This window comes from Scardinius erythrophthalmus (assembly GCF_964197995.2).
Source record: "Scardinius erythrophthalmus genome assembly, chromosome: 12".
Taxonomy (NCBI): Eukaryota; Metazoa; Chordata; class Actinopteri; order Cypriniformes; family Leuciscidae; genus Scardinius; species Scardinius erythrophthalmus.
The window spans coordinates 32,397,374-32,419,111 of NC_138232.1; the positions used below are offsets into that span (position 1 = coordinate 32,397,374).

At 37.8% G+C, this 21,738-nt stretch overlaps 1 protein-coding gene across 3 annotated transcripts in view; it reads left to right on the top strand.

Annotated features, from left to right (window-relative positions):
- Nucleotides 1-21,738, top strand: part of agap1 (ArfGAP with GTPase domain, ankyrin repeat and PH domain 1) — a 199,318-nt gene that overhangs the window by 173,490 nt on the left and 4,090 nt on the right. For all 3 annotated transcript variants that reach the window (XM_081381520.1, XM_081381521.1, XM_081381522.1), the window contains exon 16: nt 21,380-21,635. In XM_081381520.1, the coding sequence (XP_081237646.1) occupies nt 21,380-21,635 (256 nt within the window). The remainder of the gene's footprint in view (nt 1-21,379; nt 21,636-21,738) is intronic.

Genomic DNA, 21,738 nt, shown 5'->3' on the forward strand with positions numbered 1-21,738 from the left:
TTAAAAAAATGACTTCAAAATCACATATACATATTAGGACTATCAACGTTAATGCATTGACACAAAATGTTCAAAATCTTTGACGCGTTAAAATAGTAGCGTAAATAAAATGACTGAAGCATCTGATATTGCCTCATTAACGGAATTCACATCACGCATTCAGATTATCTTGGATCTTCAATCGTACAAGCATATGGAAATCTCTTTTCTAACCCTTTAACCCGATTTTGCTTCTCTGTTTGTAATCAGATCATTTAATCTAAGCGAATTCTTTCAAGCAATTGGTCCAAAACAGTGCTAATGTAAAGAAAATCAGGCTGATTACATCAGAGATGTTAGAGAGAGTAGAGACTTACAGTATGTTGCGTTTTCAGTGAATTATTCAGTGTTTCGCTTTAAAACACAAGCTCTGTCATATTCTGTGATTGCTGTATGCTTAATTTCGCGATAAGTGTGCAATTAATTGCAATTAAAACATTATTCTTTTGACAGCCCTAGTCCCACTTTATATTAAAGTCCCCATGAAATCAAAATGAAAGTTTTTTGGCTTTTAGTATAAATGTATTAACCCTAACCCTATTAACTAACCCTTAAAAAAAAAAAAATGAGTGATTGTCAAAACATTTGGTAACTAAACAGAATTTGATTAAGTTTAGTGACAACACAATGTTTACATGGTACAATGACTGGTATGCTACTGTTTTTATTATTGCTTTCACAATTTCAATTCTTGTGATTTGATTTTGATCTTGATTCAATATCGATTCCTTTGGATAAATTTTAGGTACAGTAGATATATTAATAAATAAAAAAATAAAAAAACTCACCTAATGCTGTAAACATACAAAGCCCTGCCAGCTGGTATTATTATTAAAGGTTAAAAATAACATCTCAAATTAAATATAATGCGTTTTTTTTATAATAACAACATTATAATATTTTAATGATATAGGTAAAAATATAATTATGTAATATAGTTATCATATTTAGCAAAATGCTCCTCTCTATAGCAATTTTTTAAGTCCAAATAACGTGCCATGGTCATTAAATGGCTTTCCTGAGGTAACGTTAAATGTAACGTTACTTGACATTGTTCTCCAGCTGTTTTATGGACCTCTTTCCGCGGTTGAAAAACACTGATCGATTGATTTTATTTCATTTCGGTAAGTTGAACTGCATCTTTCAAATTACCTATTGATCATTCGTGTTTATTAGCCTACTATTAACTTGTAGTAAAGAGTAACAGATGATCGGTTCACGTACCGCTTGAACTCTGTCAGAGATCTGTCACATCACATTTACAAGCGCCAAAACGGTATTTATTGTTTTCGCAATTTCGCAATTAAATTGACAGAATCTGAGAGCTGAGAATTTGTTTCATTGCAATAGTAACCTTCTCTGTCTTGTCTGTCGGTGTCAGTGTCCTCTTTGCTTCACGATTTTTCTCTGCGTGAGAAAATGGATGCGTGGCGTGAGAGCGTGTAAAAAGTGACAATTGCGTCAGTCTCACGGTGAATTCGTGAGAGTTGGCAGCCCTGCGGATTCAGTTTGTAAATATTTGTAAGACTGTAGGTTGTTTTTTGGCGGGTGTGCTTGTGCTGCCGCGGTCTTGTTCATTTGCCGTGTTGTTTGTGTATCTCTATGGCAAACACGCGGGGGGAGGGCTGAGCCCGTTCAGAACTACGGAGCCCAGAGAGGAGCATCGGCGGATGTTAAAGAGAAAACCGATTTTCATTCAAACACATCGACGTAAACTACACATTCGAGTTAATCGATAAAATCAATTTATCGCCCAGCCCTACCGGTGCCATGATTACACCAACATAAATTTCGAAACTACACATCTACACAAACTACACTTGCTTAGTATAATTATGTTCACTCTTCTGCTTTAGTAACAGTTGCATGTTAAATCTAAAAGGGGAGTCTATTAGACTGTGGCTGTCATAAGCTAAAAAATGCGGCTTTGCAGAACTCAACAGCTCTGTCCAAGCTGTGATATAAACTAAACGCTATTGGCTAAAAAGGGGTGGGGCTGTTCGATATGTCCCGCCCTGTTTTCCTGTTTCAGTGGATATTACGTCAACACATTGAATAATGCTGCGTGTTTCAAGGCACTTCAGTGGACCTTTAAGTGTCTTTAACTACTATGTACTAACATTTAAATTAATGATTTGATACAGTGCACTTATTGTGTACAAACATGTTTTTACATTGTACTTATATTATTATAATTACCTGCATGTAATTATATTAGGGCTGTCAAACGATTTATCGCGATTAATCGCATCCAAAATAAAAGTTTGTTTTTACATAATACATGTGTGTGTACGGTGTATAATTATTTTCTATATATAAATACACACACATGCATGTATATATTTAAGAAATATTTGCATGTATATACTGTGTATATATATTTATATTATATAGAATTTATATTATATATAAATAATTTATATATAAATAACACATTTTCTTAAATATATATATGCATGTGTGTGTATTTATATATAGAAAATAATTATACTCTGTACACAGACATAAATTATGTAAACACAAACTTTTATTTTGGATGCGATTAATCGTTTGACAGCCCTAAATTATATCTGTTATAATTTCTGTATTTACAGCTATAATTACACTGTTGACTCTACCCACCCTGAAACCTACACATACCACTTAACCTGTCCCCTAACCTTATACCCGTATCCCACCTCAATTGCAGCACAAGTGTTTTGCAATCCATTAACAAAATAAGTACATTGTACAGAATTTTTGTGCAAGTACATAGTAGTTAAAGACACCTAATATAAAGTGTAATTTATGAAAAGTACTGTTATTATTTGATTATTTATTTTATTTTATATTCTTTATATATGTATTATATAATTAAAATTAAAAAAGATTGTTATGCCTTTTAATTGAATTCAGAATTGCATTTCTATCAGAATCTTACAAACTTCAGTTCCCTCATGAAATTCTAGGGGTTAATGAAGCCTGGTTGGGAAACCCGATAAAAGCCATAAAAAGCCATAAAATCGCTGAGAATCTTGTAGAATTTGACTTACATTTTAAAGACTACTTGGCCACTCCGTGTAATTTGCTACCTTCCCATCCTTTACTGGATGTTTGAATTGATTTAGCTTGTAACATCCAAATGGATTCAATCTGATTGGATAAAGCACATTTGACTGTAGTGAGTGTGTCAAATCTAAAAATCGACTATAATCTAATGTATAAAATTAAGTTCTATTGTATTGATTTGCATTTGACGTGTGTGAAGTTCATGGTGTTCCTTATTAGCATGTCTCAGTCTTGAGACATTTTTGAAGCGTTCATACAGTACATTTGAAGCGCTGTCTTGTCGCTAAATGCTGATACTCAGCAAGCTTGTGTCCTGGTGAACAGCTCAGGCATTGGTGTGTGCGCTCTGCATCCAGGATTGGTGGCTGATAAATGAAAACCCTCCCTCGTGGTCTCTCAAGTGAGTAATAGAGCTCGAAATTTCATTTTGCAAGCGACTGATTTAATGATCCAAAGGGTAATTAATGGGCTGATTATCTTAATGTTAAATATGGCCAGCAGCAATTAGACTGACCTCCCGCCTGTCAAGGTCTGGGCTACTCTCGTCTTTCAATTAGGGGCCTGTTTGGGGGGTGTGAGCTGGAGGTAAGGGGGAAGAGACGTGTTGTCTTCCAGACCTCTTTCTCCACATGCATCATTCCTCGTTCTCCAGGCTGGAATTATGTTTTAGAGTGATCACACCCAGACGGCCCACCTGGATCCGACTAGAGAAATAGTATGCCATTTTCAGCCTCTCTTTTTTCCTTTTTCTTCTTGACCCACCTATTTCTATAAGGTTTTGTTTAGCATTTAGCCTCAGCAGCCTCTGCCTCTTCTTCCAGCCTTCGCTGTTAATCGTATTTTAAGAGAATGTCAAGAGTTGAATTAATGGTGCTGTATGTTAGCTGTTCTAAAACTATACTTGCTGATTTGGACACGCCCCCCTCTTTCTAAAACCCCGCCCTACAAGAATACTATTGCATTTTAAGCACTGTTTAACCACAGCATCTGTCTTGAGGAAATTAGTAAAATGTAGTAAAAATGGTCAAGCAACCTCCATTGGATCACTTGAGATAAACTGACCCTAATGCCTAAAACTGTTTGTAGCATTTACAATTTATTTTATACTTTTAGCTTGAATTCATTCGAACAAAACAATGTAGAATTTTAATGTTGTCCATTTATCGGTTATTGGATTTAGGGTAAACATAAAAAAAAAAAAAGTTTTTAAATCTGTTTAAAAATCCTTTTTTGTAGTTGATTGATCCTTGGACTGTTATAATTCAGGACACTTAAATCAGTGATATCTGTCAGTTAATAGGGCTATTATTGAGCCATTAAAACATGTTCTCTGTATTTAGCTGTTTGCTTTAAAGCAAACGGAAAGTTTCTTCCTGTTGCCTCATGGGCTGCTTGGCCGTTATGTGCGATTGAGCCCGAGAGAACCTCTAAATATACCCATTAACCTTTTACTGCCTGGGATAAATTCACACCTTCTCTGCCTCCAAAACTCTATGAGGTCGCTCAAAGACACCGCTATGGGCTTATTTTTGGGATTGTTTGTGACCACACACACGCATTCACACACACTCCCTCATAGGCGATAGGTTTTGGCATGAGTGCTCTTTGTTGGCAGCTAGGCCATGTTGCAGTCTCATTTTTTTAATTAGTGTGGTGCTGCCATGGACACCAGAGCCCCCTCTCCCCTTCCTCACACACTAGGTGCCGGACTGTATTAGCGGGCCAGGCAGGGTAGGAATGACAGCTCTGCTAATTGCGCCTCGTGGTGACTTATTGGGAGGGTGGCGCTCGCTGGCATCTCACACTGCCAACCCTCAGCAACACTCTAACGTTTCGCAGCCTGTCACCAAGCGTGAATCTTAAAGTGTGAAATACATGCATTGTGTGCGTTTCACACACCCCTTTGTTCCAAGTGCATGTTAGTGATGTACTTGTTGTCTCATGTTATCTGAGTGTTATCAATAACAGAAAACACTTTTTGATTTTTACTGATTATAGTGGAATGCTACAGAAATTACGTTTTTTTGTAGGCCAAACATAAAACATTATTTTAGCACTTCTGGTTCCATCGTCCTGAAGTCAATGGTTTTTTTTAATGGGTTTTTGGTTAAATGCCTGAAATAAGGTCTGTGGTGAACGCAAGGTCAAGGTATTTTTCACATTTTATTCTACGACATAAAATGTATCAGTAATACCTCCTGTGAATTCTTTTTATTTTTTATCCTTTTGCTCTTCTTGAAAAAGGAGTTTTCTAACAAGTGAATGAGAGAGACTAAATAGGTTATTGGGTATATGAAGCGTCATCACACTGATCAGGTAAACTCATCTATACACCTGTTGTGTTTATAATCATGTTATTCTAACTCAGACTTTTTTTTTTTTAATAATGAAATGAGAGTTGCCTAAAGCTTAATGGTGGTGACATTGAAGTCATGTGACCATGGTGTAGTTTGTTTATAGCCTACGTTTAGCTTTTTATTTCTGGTGAGTGTATTTAGGCTTCAAAATTCATGAAAGTTGTGTTCATTTGTGAAGATTGTTATAATGAACCAAATGTGTCAGGGCTTATATTTTTTGGCAATAATCCAAAAGCCAATGGAAAAATCCTATTGTGTTTTTGTTGAGGGATCAGGTTAAAAAAAACGCAATGATAAAGTCCAACACCATGATAACTGAGCTTTAACAACACAACTAAGACCTTAATGTAAAGCAAACCAGCTAACTTACTAACAAACTAACTCTCTTGTCTCTACCATGGCACAGTCTGCATGATGATGGGTGGGTGAAGGTGGGTGTTGATTTGCAGACTAGGGTGTCTAACATCTGTTTTATGGAATCCAAGAAACTTCCATCAGACAGCTGAGATATTGAGCTCCACAAACCGCCTGACTCCCGTAGCCACATGCGTCATCATGAGCAATGTCTGGCCTATAATAATTCAGCAGTAAGTGGCTAAAAAAGAGCCTCTTTATGGCCAGATATCGGTCTCTGAAAGGGCAGAGCTAACAGATTTCAAATTAGACCCGGCTCTTAATCTGGGCTGGGGTGCAGGTGTGCGTCCCCAAAGCTGAGATCAGATTGGGCCCTGGGGACGGATGAGGGGGGTGATTTGAGGAGGCCTGCTGGGCTTCATTCTTCCTCCGATCCAGACGTAGACGGAGAGCGACGTACTATTAATGTCCCATGAGTTACTCGCATAATGTTACTCGTTGAACTTGATCTCTTTGTGCAAAAGGAAAGAAGAATAATCACATTTTAAATTTCAACATGTGCTGCGCACCTTCTTTCTGTCTGTACCTGTCCTTATCGTTTTCCTGTCAGTGCGGGCAGGCATTCAAGGAGGTCCATTTCTTCAGCATTAACTGGCTGATCCTGCATCGGTCAGCCTCTGACCTCTTCCCAGTGTGAAGACCGGTGATATGAGCCAACTCATGGCCTGCATGTTAAACAGCTCTCGTGTCGTTATCTTTCTCCTCTCTTTTTCTCTTTCACTGACAGAAAGCACTGCGCAAATGTTTCAAATAATTGGCTGCCCCATTCTAATTCATCTGTAAAAGGACTTCTTGATTAGATTAGTCTAATAGACATTATTTTTTACATGACTGCCTACCATTGCCCGTAATCATGTCCCAACTAGGTTAACAAGCCTTCCAATTTACTATTGACATTAAACTGGCTGACAAGAGCCAATCAGAGCACGGCGTATTATGAAGAGGACTGATAATGTGAAGCAAGAGGGCATTTAATGCCTGAATCATCACATTGTCTACCTTTTTGTCCAATTTAATACAGGATAAATAATGTGTATGTATTTGTGTGGGTTTTTTTTTCTCCCTTTCTCTCGCTCTGTCAGTGAATTTTCTTTTGGAGTTTTCATGTTTTTTTTTTATTCAGGTCAGGAAAAACTATATATAAATGTCACATTTCATTATTTCTTGTTTAAATACCTCTTTTTGAACTGTTAAATCTGTTAATGTTAAAGCCAGACGAGAATGTCAGCTTTTCGAAGCCTTTGTTCTTGTGCAGGTTCGAATATGGGTTTGAATCCAGCCTGCGTCACATCCTGATTCTGCACTTCTCCCATCATACATGGATCTGATGGGAGCATAGCGAGTACAGATAAAGATCAAGCCCTGTGCGGTTTTACGGATGCTTAGCACATTTCTTTTCCGTCTCTCTTTCGCACATACACTTTTTTTTTTTTTTGTCTCTCTTTGCCCTTTGGCCCCCATTTGCATGCTGCCACTGAAGCGTTCTGATCCAGTTAATGGAACCTCGTATGAGTGTGGCCCATTGCCTCCAGTGGGACTGATTTGAGTGTGGCGCAGGCCAGAGCTCAGTCAGAATCAGAAACGCTAAGTGCCCGTAATATTAAAAGAAGCGCTGAGCTTAATTATCTGTGTCTATCCAAGGGCAGCTAACGACTAGACTAGAGAGGATAATTGATTTCAGGCCCTTGTTTTTTCCTTGTTAGAAAAGGGGGTGGGAGGGGGGGCAGGAACAGAGCAGCTCTTGGAGTAAAATTGTCCCTTTGTGGCCTTATTCACCTCATGAATTCTCTCTGTCATTGACGTTTAGTTTTTTTTTTTGTTTAGTTTTTTTATTTTATTTTTTTATTTAGAATGTGAATATGGATTAGAATTGAAGAAAATGTAATAATTTTGTACAGCACTCTCTTTGGGCAGAAAGACATAAGAAACAATATTCCAAGTGTAAAAGCCAAAAATATACTTCGGCTATCTGCGTTCTGTGATGGGTTGTGCGTTATCCGTGTTACCGAATTTTTGTCATAAGGTGGGTACGCGGACGTCCGCGTGCAGCCCAGTTGTGTGTCCGCCCAGACAACTTGAGCGCGTGACTTGAGCGCTTGAGCACAAAGTGCACTAGATGTGCACTAGAGATGCGCGGATGGGCTATTATTTCATCCGCAACCGCATCACAAAACTCATCATCCGTCCGCCATCCATCCACACCTACGTTTTTGAACAATTTTCAAAAACGCACCCACCCGCCATCCGCTGATTGCTGTATACATAATATTTTTCATTTGATTGGTTCAACCGCCCGCCACCCGCCCGAATTGAATAAAAATATAATTTTTCGTCACGTCATCCGCCCGATACGCGTTTTATCCGCGGAGTCCGCGGCTATAACCGCCAACCGCGCATCTCTAAAGCCTGTTTTATACTTCTGCGTCGAACTAACGCCGTAGCTACGTCGTAGGCTGTGTGTAGCGCGCGTACCCTTCGGCGTACCCTGACGTGCACCTCTCCAAAAATGTAACAACGCGTCAACTCTACGCGGACACAAGCGCTGTGATTGGTCTGCTAGAACCCCTCCCTCGGGTTTCACACGCTCCCTCTGCAAGTGTAATTGCGCGTCAACGCGGACAACGACGCAGAAGTATAAATGAAAACCAACGCGTTGCCTACAGCGTAGAGGCTTCGGCGTAGGTCCGACGCAGAAGTATAAAACAGGCTTAATGTGCACCAAACGTGTCTTTCCACACTCACGACTGTATACGTGGAGAGGAATGAGGAAAATGAAGTATATATCCGGGCGTTTATCCAGTGAAATAGCGTTATAAATAATCTGAAGTTGTTTAAAACCCTGTGAGGAAATCACAAGAGTGCAGTGTCTGTTGTGTTTTTCCACATTTGAGAGCAGGATCAGCAAAAAAGACCAGAAATTCTGCAACATACCGACTCAGTCCATCAAAGTGGCATACATGACACACATTTATGCACCAAAACCAGGGTTCAGACTTTGATCTATGTTGAGAAAACATCAGAGCAACTAACAAATCGACAACTTTGGATCTTGAAACATTTACGCATAGACTTTTAGATACATTTTAGAACGTTTTCATCATGCTCAATGCTCATCATCACAATGCAGTAACACAATGACATATGTATGTACACTGCTGTTCAAAAGTTTTGGATCGGTAAGATTTTCAATGTTTTTAAAAGAAGTCTCTTCTGCTCACCAAGGCTGCATTTATTTTGTTAAATAAATTGTATAATTTATTCCTGTGATCGAAGCTAAATTTTCAGCATCATTACTCCAGTCTTCAGTGTCACATGATTCTTCAGAAATCATTCTATGATGATTTGATGCTCAAGAAACATTTCTCATTATTATCAATGTTGAAAACAGTTATTTAAATTTTTATTTCAGGATTCTTTGATGAAAAGAAAGTTCAAAAGAACAGCATTTATCTGAAAGAGAAAGCTTTTGTAACATTAAAGATCAGTATCAATTTTTATTTTATTTTTTGAACTTTCTATTCATCAAAGAATCCTGAAAAATGTTTTTACTCAACTGTTTTCAACATTGATAATAATGAGAAATGTTTCTTGAGCATCAAATCATCATAGAATGATTTCTGAAGAATCATGTGACACTGAAGACTGGAGTAATGATGCTGAAAATACAGCTTTGATCACAGGAGTAAATTACATTTGAAAATATATTAAAATAAAAAAGTTATTTTAAATTGTCATAATTTTTGTATTTTTAATCAAATAAACGCAGTCTTGGTGAGCAGAAGAGACTTCTTTTAAAAAAATTAAAAATCATACCAATCCAAAACTTTTGAACGGCAGTGCATATAAGAAACTATTGTAATCAAATCCCACCGCTTAACAAAATCTGATAACTTACTACTGATTGGACACAGGAGGCTTATTCGAGACATGTAGAAGGGCTTGAGATTTGTGTGTGCCTCTGTAAGTAAGGGTTAAAGCACTGAGATGAATGAGCTTGTGTGTGTCTGCTTCTGCGCATGTGCAGGTAAATGTGCACTGCTGTCTGTTTGACAGATTTAGCCTGTCAGAGTTCATTACCTGTGAGTCAGTAGGACACTAATGAGCTGAATTAGTGGTATAATTAGCCTGAAAGAAAAGAGCATCAACGTCGATCTCTTCTCTATGAATTTCTCTCTCTTTTGTTTTACTCGGCCAAACCTGGAATTTGGTGATCTCAGTTGCACAAGGAACTTTGGCCGAAGTTCAGAGGTGTGTGTTTAGGGTAGGGGATCTCTGGGGGCTGTGGCAGCTGGAGGGCTGTCCTTTCACGGGACGCTGCATTAGCCGACGCCTGTCAGTGTTGGGTAAACAGCCGCTGGCTTTGAGCTGGACAGGAAGTGCTGGCAAGTGGGTAAACACAAGCCCACAAAGTGATCGTCCAGGAAGAACACAAAGCGCATTTGCACTCACAAACAGGAAACCGTCCTGACGAGGGATTGATGTAGACTCCCGATAATTCCCCCATGACCCAGCCTGTTGCATTCCAACGTCGAGGCTACTGTCTCACCCCCCACCTTCCCCTCAGGTAAATGTTCCAAAACGGCAATGCAGCACACTAATGAAGCTATCACGCAAACAGCTTTACAAACACAGTATCTGCAGTTTCCGTCAAAATAACACTGACTACAGGTATTGTCACTGTTATTTAATCACTTTAAAAAAAACTATTAAAATAAAGATTTTAAAGATTAGTAATTGTTTTAATGGAGATAACATATTCATTTATGATTTTACAGTATCATTGTCAATGAGTTAAAATTCATTTTGATAATTTTGGGGGCATAAAGTTTGAAATATGAATGATTGTTCCAACTGCATAATGATGAAAAACTCATTGAATGGATGAAATTCTTGGGAAGAAAACACAAGGTATTTTGATTTTATTATTATGGGGTAAAAAAAAGCATGATAAAAAAAATATATATATATATATATATATATATATATATATATATATATATATCTTAATAGCGTGTTTGCCAAATCATGACCAACAGCAGGAATAAACAGAAAATGATGTTACAGAAATATCAAGAAGTATGTTGACAGTTCAGATTTGATAGTCAGTGTTAGCTTTTGGTAAAATGTCTTATGACACTACCCCCAGAAAACTTAAAGATACTAAAAATATTTTTAAAAATTATTTAAAAAAAATATTTTTTTCTTAAAAATAGAAATGTACACTTACACTGAAGGTATTCAAGATGTAAGGACAATATGTTTTTACTTTTGGTTTAATAGTTATACCACATGACATGTTTAGTAATTTAATTGAAATTTTGTTCAAATTTAGTTTTTGAAAGTCATTATGAAACCGATATGAATACGAAGAGTACATTTGTACGAGCTTTGTACATGCATCATATATATATTTTTTTTAAAATAAGGTTTCTTTATCTTAAAAAATTGTATTTGTCACTGACCTAGAAACTATGGTTGTCATGGTCAGTTTTTGCACACATGTTCTCAAAGGGCCTGATTGAGGGAACTATACATTATGTTCAGACATGTTGACTCATTGCAGACAGACATTTTGGATCTAACTTGAATGGCCAGTAAATTTTAATTAAACTCATGCTGAAACCTGCAGTCTGCTAGTAGCATTTCTTCCCCTGTAGGTCTATAGACACTCACACACACATAATGATACACACGGTCATGGAACAGAACTGCTAATTAATTCAATTAGTCGTATTCCCATGTAAGGACAAATTCCCAAAGATTCAGATGAGGTACTAATGATTTGGTGTGTCTGTTTGTGTGTGTGTGTGTGTGTGTGTGTGTGTGTGTGTGTGTGTGTGTGTGTGTGTGTGTGTGTGTGTGTGTGTGTGTGTGTGTGTGTGTGTGTGTGTGTGTGTGTGTGTGTGTGTGTGTGTGTGTGTGTGTGTGTGTGTGTGTGTGCATGTGTGTGTGTGTGTGTGTGCACGCATGTGTGTTTGCGCATGTGTGTGCGCGTTGAAGCGCGACGCCCATCCTCTCCCCTTACACTTGTCACCATGACTCCTGAACCCTGTTTTTGTTGTCTTTGCAACCATGTCACACCCATTTACACTTCCATTTATGTGTGTATAAGTGTGTTTGTACATGTTTAGAGAGACCTAAAGTCAAACGATAAACGCTATTGTCTTATTGGCTTTGATTTAAAATCAAAACTTTGTTAACCCAAAACAGTCCCAAAAAAGCTGCCAGCTACATTTGTTTTCATATATAATTGACAATTATACTTTTTTTTTTTTCGTTAGCCAGCCGGGCTTGGCCCTTAGCAACGCTGCTAACTGGGGAAGGCATGCGTTTCAGAGGGCAGTGAAGTGCTCCACATTTCCTCTAGACACAGAGAGGCAGAGGGGCAGTGGGGAGATCCTGCCGAGCCTCTTCCTCTCTCTTTTCCCCTCCTCTATCTCCCTCCTCCATGGCTCCCAGGATGCTTTGTGTGGGGGCTGTGGTCCGTGGCCCTCGTGCCAGCCCTCTCACTCACCCTGGGCTGACCGTCAGCACCCGGAACATTCCGTGCTGCTAGACCCCCCTCTCGAAACACACACAGTTAATAAAATTCTTCAACTTTCCCACAGATGCTGTGGCTTTTCTCTCCTCCTCCTGTCTCCTCTCTTCCCTGTTTCTCCTTCCTGCTCTTTCATCCCATCTGTTTTTTCTTTACTTGTCCTACTGTGAATCAAATGATTAATGATGGAAATTCTGTAAGAACTTTCTGAGTTTCTTGATACTGTTTGAATCGTTTTATACATATATATTATATGTGTGTGTGTGTGTGTGTGTGTGTGTGTGTGTGTGTGTGTGTGTGTGTGTGTGTGTGTGTGTGTGTGTGTATATATATATAGATATATTTTGTTTTATATATACAAAATCAATATATATATATATATATATATATATATATATATATATTAGTGGTGGGCATAGATTATTTTTTTTTTCATCTAGATTAATCTCACTGTAATCTTGAAATTAATCTAGATTAAAATGGCTCATTTGAATTCTGCCAAAGGCATTCAGAACATGTGCGCTACCCAAATAATGACTAAAGGGCACGTGTTTCTTAAATACAAAGTGACATTTAAAAGAACTTGTGAAGAAATGCCAGAGATTTTTATTATTATTATTATTATTATTATTATTATTATTAAGACTAACATAATAAAGTATGATTTTTTTTTTTTTTTACTTTGAGCAATGATGGCGCTATAATAGACTCTTCTTATGAGCATATATAACAAAACAGCTCCTTGGAAAAAATGAAATGTAGCCTAATATTGTAGTAGTTATAAACAAAGGTCTATTTTTAGTTCAGATTAACATTTGAGGGCAGCAATTTTATTCATAATGTCAAAATAAAACCAACGTAATGTTACTTGAAAGCATTATAGCCTTCTACTATTCCTGCCAAACTTCCATGGTTGCAGTTAGTGTTACTACAGTAAATCCATGGTAAATGTTGCAGATCTGTGGACACCGGATAGTTCATTCATGGCACAATGTTAATTCCTGGCTTCCATGCACTGTTTGATCCGTTAATAACGGAGAAATGCGAATGTTTCTCACTAGATCTCGCAGCGATGTTATTTGTTCTGTGGCGAATTAAAATGCTTTCTTTACTGGATCTCTTAGCGCTGTGTAGTAACAGTGTCGCATGATCACGATCGGCTCGCGCTGCTTTGGTCCAAACTGATAAACAACGGTCCGTCAACCACACAATAACGAGTAGCTCAGTTTCGTTCCGCTTACATTACGTTTGCCATTTGATGTCGGACAATGTTGTGGTCGCGCCAGCGTCTCTTACATTATGACCCGCCTACATTTGAAATAACGAAATTTTGGTCGGCAGGAAAAATGGTCCAACGAACTGTTCGGTTTGAAAATGCGTACCGAACACTGAACCGAATTCGGCTAGGTATACATCCGCGCTAAAATATCAAGGTGAAAGTCATCATAGCTTGCGTAGTATAGACCCAGCTCCCAACCCAACTTTGAGAATTGATTAACGGCGATATTTTTTTTATCGCCCGATAAGGGTCTCACGTTAACGCAGCACGTTAACGCTGATAACGGCCCACCACTAATATATATATATTAGTCTTAAATTGCTTGGACAGCCCCTTCCTGTTATGTTCAGTGTCTCTTGATTAGAATAAACTGCAAAGTGAACCAGACTTTATGCTGCTAATCAAATGCCTGGCTGTAGTTTGATATCAACAGGTGATTGTTACTTGTCTTTTTCCCATGTGTGCCATGTTTGTGCGTGCGCGCGTTTGTGACTGTGAGCCGTGATGCTAGCTGTGACTTTAGACAGATAATCTTTGAGTGTGCTGTGGGGGGTTCAGGTCCGTCAGCATGGCTTTGCTGCTTTGATTAAGAAGGATGTCACTAAACCATCGATCCCCTGGGCTATTGATTACCTATTTTCATCCATCTGCCTCTCTGATAAAATGTTATCTCCTCTGCACTCTGGCCCCTGACATCCATACAAGGCTAATTTGTAATTGGGGTGTCCGAGTTTAACCCTTTGAGACACACTTGAGTTCATCTTTCAGAGCCCATCATGGCTGTGGCTTCCTCTATTACAAGCAGTGGATAGACCATATCAACTTGGGATTAAACAAATTGGGCAGTTTTTATAACTTTAAGCATAATATTTAAAATGTATTTTAATTTTTTTTTTTTTTTTTTGTTTATTTAAAATAATCTGTGGTTTCTAATACATTTAAAATTATAGATCAGATTCACACACCAATGCAATGGTTCAAACCCTTTTTGACTCTAAGGCCTCCAATGTCCAAGACAATATTTTAAGGACCTCTAGTCTAAGCTGAGATGTATCTCTGGTTACACATATTTAGGGCCCAAGCACCAAGGTGCGAGGACCCTCTTGGAATTTGTGTTTGGGGCATTTTAATTAATATTGTGTTAATATAATTTAATTTTAATCATTTTAACACTTATTGGGGCCCCCATTGAAGTTTGCCGAGGCCCCCTGTTTAGAACCATTGTGTTGGTGGTTGAGCTATATGGGTTTTTTAATGGCCAATAGACAATATAATTCCGTAATATACACATGAATAAAATTAAATGTAAATGGATGTTTAATCTAAAATGAATAATTTTTACTTACTTAATTATAATTTACTTATTTTACACTAAATTTCTCAATGAAAACTTTTACATAAATTTTGTCAAAATTATATACAGAATATTTACTCAACATATTATAAAATAAATTTCTGGTAGTTAACATTAACTTGAAAGATTTGCCTATTAAAGGGTTAGTTCACCCAAAAATGAAAATTATGTCATTAATGATCTCCCTCATGTCGTTCCAAGCCCGTAAGACCTCCGTTCATATTCGGAACACAGTTTAAGATATTTTAGATTAGGGCTGCAACAAACGATTATTTTGATAATCGATTAATCTAACGATTATTAGAACGATTAATCGACTCATCGTCGATTATTTCGCCAACTAATCAGTAAGTTTGGAACGATTATTCAGCTTTTTCAATTAGTTAAAACACTGAGTTATACATATTCTAACTATAATATTAAAAAAAAAAATCACTTCAGCTTTTGAAATGGTTGTTTTAATGAACTTTGAGCCAAGTAAACAGGTCATTTTTAAGTTTTCAGATTTCTGTCCAACTCAAATCACACACAAATGCTCTCTAAGCATTGGTTAAATCTTCTGTTCTCTTTCAATAGAAAAAAAAATAAACAAAAAAATAATCAGCTGCATTACAGACAAACTTAAACTGCAAACAATTATTATAAGAATAAAAAAATAATAATAATAATTGACATGACAATTGAGCATTCTCATTCACCTTTTAATTTACAGTATAAAAAAATCAACTGACATGATATTCTTCATAACATCTTTTGTAAGTCTTCATGAATATGGAACAAAATACAGGCAAGTGATAAGACTGTAATACCTAATAGTGTTACAGTAATAAAAACAGCCCTGACTCCTAAGCTCGATCAAGCTTTATTCTATGCAAAAATAAATCATCACATTACTGAAATTATATTATTATTGTTAATATTATTGCTATAATTAGTAGTATTGCATTATCTAATAAAGAGATAATGAATTTAATAAATTCTAATAAATTTACTGCTAGTTATTTAGCTCCAGCTGGAGAACATTCACCTCTCGCCGGCTCGTCTTGTTTCCTCTGTAAGTGCTTTAACATGTTGTGCTCCCATGAAAAGCAAGTTCCGCCTTGCACGTATTGCACACGACAGTATTCTTGGTTTGAAGTTTTGTGAAACTTTCACACACCTTGCTAGTTCGGATTCGTTTGCACTCCGTCATAATTCGCGCTGTGTTTTCTTCTACCGCAATAGCATTTGTAACGGCTGCATTACACTCTAGCGCTACAGCGCCGTAGCGGTCAAATCGCGATATTGCAGGCTCTTACATTAGGTCACGTGAGATCAAACGACTACTCGACAACAAAGATATTTGTCGACAATCTTTTATTGTCGACGTTGTCGACAATGTCGACTAATCGTTTCAGCCCTATTTAAGATTTAGTCCGAGAGCTTTCTGTTCCTCCATTGAAAGTCAATGGACGGCATACTGTCCATGTCCAGAAAGGCAATACAGACATCATCAAAGTAGTCCATGTGACATCAGTGGCTCAATCTTAAGTTTATCCACTATTCATTTCATTCTCTCTGGGCCTCGAGTGAGTTCACGTAGTGTTTTTGCGCAGCGCGTCTGTGTTGTACGTCACACGTAGGCTCACTATTGGCCGACGCTGGTCATGTGTGATGCGTGTGACGTACAACACAGACGCGCTACGCAAAAACACTACGTGAACTCACTCGAGGCCCAGAGAGAAGGAAATGAATAGTGGAATAAAGTCGTTATTTTTGTTTACTTTTTGCGCACAAAAAGTATTCTCGTCGCTTGATAAACTTAAGATTGAGCCACTGATGTCACATGGACTACTTTGATGATGTCTGTATTGCCTTTCTGGACATGGACAGTATGCCGTCCATTGACTTTCAATGGAGGAACAGAAAGCTCTCGGACTAAATCTAAAATATCTTAAACTGTGTTCCGAAGATGAATGGAGGTCTTACGGGCTTGGAACGACATGAGGGTGAGTCATTAATGACATAATTTTAATTTTTGTGTGAACTAACCCTTTAACTCCATTGTACATCATAATTAATTGGACAGAAATTAAAACTAGGTTGTGAGGTATACTGTCATGGTCAGAATTATTGGCAGCATTGGGAAATATGATCAAAGAAGGCTGTGAAAATAAATCTGCATTGTTTATCCTTTTAATCTTTCATTCAAAAAATCAAAAAAATCTAACCTTTCATTGAAGTAAAACGACTGAATGTGGGGGGAAATAAAAATGAAATATTTTTCTCTAATACATGTTGGCCACAATTATTGGTACGCCTAGAAATTCTTATGAGTAAAATATATCTATATGTATATTCCCCTTCATATTTACAGTTTTAACACACACCATTGGTCTAGGAACATGAAATTATCCAGCCATGAGTTCCTGTTTAACAACAGTATAAATATGAGGCAACACACAGACCAAAGAGGACGTGTGTCTATATTGTCTTAAGTGAAGACACCCCAGGTGAATAGAAAAAAACACAAAAAAAACTAATAGATATCAACATGAAATGTCCCCAGTTGATTACTGACATTAAGACAAATATCTTTTGTATTACAAGTTTTTAGAATATTTATGTTTGAATATGCAAATTAGGTATTATCTCATTAAATATGTGCTAATTTGCATATATTTCCAGAAGAGAAATCTGAACATTGGATAAAGCCATATTCAAAATTCTTGTTTCATTTTGTTGGAATATTAGAGTCAAAGGTTTTTACAGAGAGGATTTTGGATATCTCTTTTTATCACTCAGAAAAAACTGTCAACAGCCATAAATAAATTTTCGCCCCGTTTTTAGGAATAAATTGTTGTATAAATCAGACCCCTCTGTATAAATCTTAAGAACATAGGTAGGAATACAACTGGAAAGTTTGGTGTATGTAAGTGCTGCTGAAGTGGAGATTTCTGGCTCAGAGTATGAGAAAAAAACCCATTTTGAGAAAACGGCCTTTAAAGATTTGTATTGTAAAAATTCATACTTTTTTAGTGTAAAAAACTATTTACAGACACAATATCTTATCAAATCATTAGCAACAAACCACTACAAACTACAAACCACCTCAAACACATCAAAACGTATAACACAGCATTTATGGCCTTCAACTGAACAGAACCCCAGTCAAAAACACACTGGAAATGTCAGAGCACGTCACGTGATGCATCTGAACGAATCACGTTGTCAGAAATTGACATCAGCCAATGAGATTTCGCTTTTAGAGTTAAATACCCCATTGTACTTTCAGGACTGGTTGCTGATAAGAAGGAAATTACCATATTTGGATCCAACAACATTGTATAGGAGAGAGAGAGAGAGCTTTCCAACCGTGTATGTGATGACAGGGTGCAGACAGCGATCGCGGAGCAGCACGTTGATTTAGAACGCCAACTTTTGTTGAATTTAGGAGAAATCTACAGACGCAAACAGACAGTGTATTAAAATAAAGACCTAAATGTGTATTCTGGACTTTTTTCACCACAAGTCTGAAAGAAGACAAATAGTCCAAAATCTCAAAATTGATCAGTAAAAAAAAAAAAAAGAAAACGATGGTTTTGCCTGCCGTGTATCCCCTTAATGCAAAAATCCTCTGGTCTCATCCAACTCCAGCATATTCAGTTGTCAGACACGACTGGAACTTCAAACGGGACCGGGTTCTATGGTCAGATGAAACTTTTTTTTTTTTTTTTAAAGAGCTTTTTGGCAGCAAACCCACCAGATGGGTTTGGTGCACACAGGGATTAAAAAAAATGTACCCAATGTGTACAATTAAATATATTGCAGGATCTTTAATGTTGTAGGCCTATTTTTTTGCTGGAGATCTTGGACATTTTGTTCAAATGGATAATATCATGGATTCTATCAAATACCAACAGATAACAAATCAAAACCTGACTGCCTCTGCTTCTTATAATGGGCCGTGGTTTGATCCTTCACCAGGACAATGATCCAAAACAAACTTAAAGATCAACACAAAAATGGGTCACTGAGCACAAAATTAAGGTTCTGTAATGGCCATTTCAGTCCCCTGACCTGAATCCTATAGAAAACTGAAGAGGAGAGTGTATCAACCTGGACTTGGGAATTTGAACTGTCTGGAGAGATTCTGTATGGAGGAATGGCCTCTGATCTCTTGTCAGGTGTTCTCCAAACGCATCAGGCATTATAGGAGAGGACTCAAAGCTGTTATCTTGGCAAAAGGATATTTTTTAAGTATTTAATAAAAGGGTGCCAATTATTGTGGCCAATGTGTATTAGAGAAAAACATTTATTTCATAATGAGATTTCCTCCCATTTTTATTTTTACTTCAATGAAAGGTTAGATTTTAATTTTTTATAAAAGGTCAAAAGTATTAATGCAGATTTATTGTCACAGGCTTCTTATTTTATATTTACCAAGTGTACCTACAGCTCTGACCAAGACTGTAGAAGTACAGTCCATTCAATATGTTGAACATTTGTGTGCCTGTACCTGGAATTGTGTGTTGATCATTCAAATGAAACATTGAAAATTCGTGTTCCCACTAATCCTACACTATACAACGTAATTTTCATTTATATCAAATTAAATGTGATTTCAGTTTGTCAAAACCTGAAAATGGAAGTGACTCCATTGGTGTGTTAAGTCAGACTTTGTCCTGACTTCTCTAATCATCGTGTGTACACTTTGTTCCTGTCCAGATGCTCCTGGTGAGGAGGAATTGTGACAGTAGGATGTCTGTTCTTTGGTCTCATGGGTTGGGACTCCCCGATGGGCAACTGTGTTTTAGGGAACAGCTCAATATCCTCTGCCCAACTCCCTTCCCCTCCCCGGGGGTATCAGAACTCCCTCTTCCCCTCAGATAGGAGCTGAAGCTGAACTAATCCTGAGTTGTCTGAGAAAGGCTGTTTACTCTGTGGGGATTAACAGAGATTAAGTGCTATCATAGCACAGTTTGAGGAGGGGTGCTGTAAACGATCCAACCATTTCTGATGGCCTTCTCCTGTTTGCTTTTGCTTGGTTAACTTGTCAAACACACACTCACATTCTTAAGGCCCCGATATACTGTATTCACGGCAAAGTTCTTTTTTGTTCTTCATTTAGGTGTCAAAATGAAATTCCTTTGCAGTGGTATACTGTTAGCGAACATCCCGATGCCACCCTTGCTACTGGAAGCGGCATTTAGATGAATATGTTAATATGTGCTGCTCACTTTTTCTCTCAATTAACAATTAAACAAAACAGCAGTTAATAAAACAACGGATTATATCAACAAGGATATGTTTGCATGAACTCTGCAAATCGGCACTTCACTCAAGTCACGTCTCGTTTATTTGTCACATTATACGCGATAGATTGCTTTAAAACAAGCAGCTTTACAGCATTAAAAATTGAATAGTGTCATTTTCAATTATAAGTAACTTCAATTCATCTTTGTGTAGGCTTTCGTGTGTGTTGAGTGTGCGTGGCATTATTTGTAACTGCGCAGCTCTGCTTCCGAATAATCGAGCCGATTCTGGCCGAGCAGGTACATCTGTACCATCTTACAGGCACCCAGTTTGCGCTTGTCTTTTTATTAGTCTTTAAATTAATTGCTTCCATTTATAAAATTAGCCTACAATAGCAGAAATAAGCCTTTTTGAAATGAAAATAAAGGTCCATGTTTAATACAAATTTCATGAAATTAAATAAAAATGTAATTGAAAATATTTTATACATATGTTCTTATATCCATATATTTTGTTCTAATGTCACAAGTAATAATCTCAAGGTTTACTGGAGTTTACACGATTCTTTGGTTCTTTTGTAGCGCGGGTTTGGCGAAAAGTGTAATAAAAAAACAAACATTGTCATGTGTGTACCTTACTACTACTCACCGCTGCTTCGTGACGGTTTAGAGAACACTGCGAGTCGGCCCCTGATGTTTCAAAGAGTAGTGCGACGGCGAGCACGTCAAAAATAAACGCCTCTTCTGTTTGGGGAGGAGTGTGCGCAGTTAGCGGAGGCTCACAGTGCAGAGCCAGGCGAAAGAATAAACAAGGCTTTACACAATTACATTTACACAAACACACAGAGCAACCATTCAAAATGTGGAGGTATTGTTTCTGTACTGCTCAGTATAATATATGTTTTTGTGTAGTAAAGTCTAGATGCTGCTGTGTGTAATGGAGATGTGAGTGCTAGTAAATGTTTGGCGCTGTGCTAGAAATGAAATCGAAAAGCAGTACACGAATCCCATCAAATTTTAAATGTCATTTGGAATGAGAGCCAGATCAAAACATGCCACCGGTGCGTTAATTCAATCTTGAGCCTAACTGTAGATTCTCTGTGTGTGTTGTTTCAGAGAGGAACGTGAGCGCTGGATCAGGGCCAAATACGAGCAGAAGTTGTTTTTGGCATCGCTGGCGTGCACAGAGCTGTCTCTAGGACAGCAGCTACTGCGGGCCACAGCGGAGGAAGACCTGCGCTTCGTGGTCATACTGCTGGCCAACGGCTCCAGAGATGAGGTCAACGAAACCTGCGGGGAAGGTGACGGCCGGACAGCCCTGCACCTGGCCAGCCGCAAGGGGAATGTTGTGATCACGCAACTGCTCATATGGGTAAGAGCTACAGCACACACTCGTCTTATCACAGCCAACTACTGGCCAGGGTGTGTTTGAGTAAAGACCTTTTCACACCAAACGTGAAACCTAAAAGCTCAAC